The sequence below is a fragment of the Mustela lutreola genome, chromosome X, assembly GCF_030435805.1.
Source record: "Mustela lutreola isolate mMusLut2 chromosome X, mMusLut2.pri, whole genome shotgun sequence".
NCBI lineage: Eukaryota > Metazoa > Chordata > Mammalia > Carnivora > Mustelidae > Mustela > Mustela lutreola.
In genome coordinates this window covers 87,698,848-87,701,117 of record NC_081308.1, presented here as the reverse complement: position 1 = coordinate 87,701,117, position 2,270 = coordinate 87,698,848, and the positions used below count along the sequence as shown (strand labels likewise).

The 2,270-nt window shown below is 55.8% G+C and overlaps 1 protein-coding gene across 1 annotated transcript; it reads right to left on the bottom strand.

Moving 5' to 3' along the window:
- Positions 1-210: 210 nt before the first annotated feature.
- Positions 211-1,837, bottom strand: BEX4 (brain expressed X-linked 4). The gene is made up of 3 exons (XM_059158249.1): positions 1,681-1,837; positions 1,200-1,274; positions 211-806 (listed from the first exon to the last, which is right to left on the bottom strand). Exon 3 carries the CDS (start codon positions 799-801, stop codon positions 439-441), a length of 363 nt encoding a protein of 120 aa, XP_059014232.1. The 5' UTR covers positions 802-806; positions 1,200-1,274; positions 1,681-1,837; the 3' UTR covers positions 211-438.
- Between the last annotated feature and the right edge of the window lie 433 nt (positions 1,838-2,270).

Below are 2,270 nucleotides of genomic sequence, written 5' to 3'. Positions count from 1 at the left end.
AGGTGTTTTTATGCCAGTGGTGGACTCATACTCCTTGAAAAACAGTAGGGCATACATATTTAAAATGATATCAGATGTTGAGTTATGAGTTATCCTTGCTCATGGGATGAGAACAACAACAACAGAAAACAAAGACTAGAGATTTTGAGTCCAGGTAGCTAGAAGAGGAAAGGAGTATTAAAAAATAAAGACTAGGGTGAAAGTGGAAGATTGCTTTTTAAACTGCTTTATTAATTTCACTTTATGAAAGGAATAGTTTTTCCTAAAACTGAGTGAAATTGCCCTACTGGACAGAAAATTTTACATTTGAGACAAAACAATACTTAATTACAAACTGGTAAGTGGAAACACCAAAAGCTTTACAGAAAAAGTAAATCACAAAACTACAAGCTTGTAGAGCTGAGGCCACATTAACAACCTCAGAGAAAACCTTAGGTTTCAAGGTATAAGGCAAAAGTCATAATGATTATCAGGTTCAGGAGTCTGGAAGCGCTTATGATGTCTCATTTGCTGCTCCTTAGTCTTTCTCTTGACCTCCATCATCTGCCCTACAAACTTTTCCTCCTCACCTCCCACTTCATTGTGATCAGTATGCCTGCTAGGTATGGCCCACCGAAAATTAGGGACAAGTCGTCTCATTCGCCCCAGCCTGACATTTTTTCCATGCTTCTGGCCTTCACCCCCTTTCGAATTGCGTGATCCCTCTTCATTCTGCATGGGGCCCTGTTCCTCTCCTTCGTTTTCCTGCTGGGCATTTTCCATGTTGACATTTTTCACCACTTGTTTCTGTTTGGACGCCATTGCTCCTAGGAGGTAAGAGACCAGGAAAAGCGCTATTTTGGGGGGTGGGGGTGGGGTGGTGGGACGATCAGCACCGAGGACAGAGGCCCTACTATGCACCTTTCAAAATTCAGAGCCCAGGATTTCAAAGGCTTTTGAAAATTTTACTCTCCCACCTGAGAGGCTCCTTACATTCTTCAGGGGGATCCCGGTCCGAGCCCTCCCCCGCTCCCTCCCTGTCGCTCCTCTCCCCTTCCCCACCAAAGCCCACCATTTTCCCTGCCAATTTCTGCCCAGGCCTCTGCAAGGCATCAAGATGGAGGACGGGCTGGGCGGGGGGCGCGGGGGAGGAGGGAATCTGGGGTCTCAGGGCTTTCCATACTTTCCCCCCCGCCCCCCACACTGTACCCGGCACCGACCTGGGCCTATCCTTGCAGTCTCCTCCTCCCAATTCTCGCCGAGAGTGCGCCGCCGTGACACTTAGACTTGCACACCTGCAGAGGGCCGGGGTGGGGACAGCGGGGGCTGCTGCAGCCGAGCGCTCCCCGCCGACCCGAAGCTACCCAGCTCCGCCCGGACCCTCCACGGCCGCCTCGCCCCCACACCCAGCCGCCCCATCCCCAGCGCTGACCACCATTTTCCACACCAAGAAGGACGGGGGCGGGGCGGGAGTGCAAGAGGCAGGTGTTTCCGAAGGGTCGTCGCTTCACCGCCGTCCAGCCCTCGGCTTACTGTTTTCTGCGGCCAAACGCGGGCTGCGAGGCGGCGTGAGCGCTGCGAGCGCTGCGGTCCTTGCGCCGCTTCGCTCCGGGGCAGCCGGCCCCCAGCAGGGCTCGGCGGGCCGCGTGGGCTCTCCCACACCCAGACCAGGGAACGCTCCCCCTCCTCCCGGTCCCTTACCTGCTTCCCCTCCGCGTCTGACTCTTGGGGATCGCTTCTGGCCCGCGCGCCCGCACGGCCACCGGGTGTAGACACCGAGAAGTGAGCGAGCGAAGGCCAGCTCTGACGCTACAGCGAGGTGAGCGAGTCAGCGTTGGCGGCTCACGTGAGGCCTTCGTCACCGCGAGTGGCACCGCCCCCATTCCGTGCCGGCTTCTGCCCGCAGGGTGGCGCACAGCCCGTTGGCCAGCGCAGTTCCCCTCTGCTGCCGGGTCCTTTTTATTTTATTAATTTATTTGCCAGAGGGGGAAAAAAAAGAGCCCAAGTTGGGGGAGCTGCAGGCAGAGGGAGAAGCAGGCTCCTCGCAGAGCAAGGAGTCCCATGCGAAACTGGATCCCAGGACCCTGGGATCATGACCTGAGCCAAGGCAGACGCTAAAGCGGCTGAACCACCCAGGATTCCCGAGCCGGGTCCTTCTTAACTGCACCTGTCTGGGCTCTGTGGCTCTCCCTTCTTTGTATATTCCTGGGCGTTTCTGTGCCTGCTGGGGAAAGGCAGTATCTTCTCAGGGGCCCACTGGCCCTTCGCAGTTCTTCCCTGGGGACTTGCCT

Excerpts from the sequence above, each read along its gene's own strand:
- BEX4 (XM_059158249.1), bottom strand. The coding sequence starts at position 801 with ATGGCGTCCAAACAGAAACAAGTGGTGAAAAATGTCAACATGGAAAAT.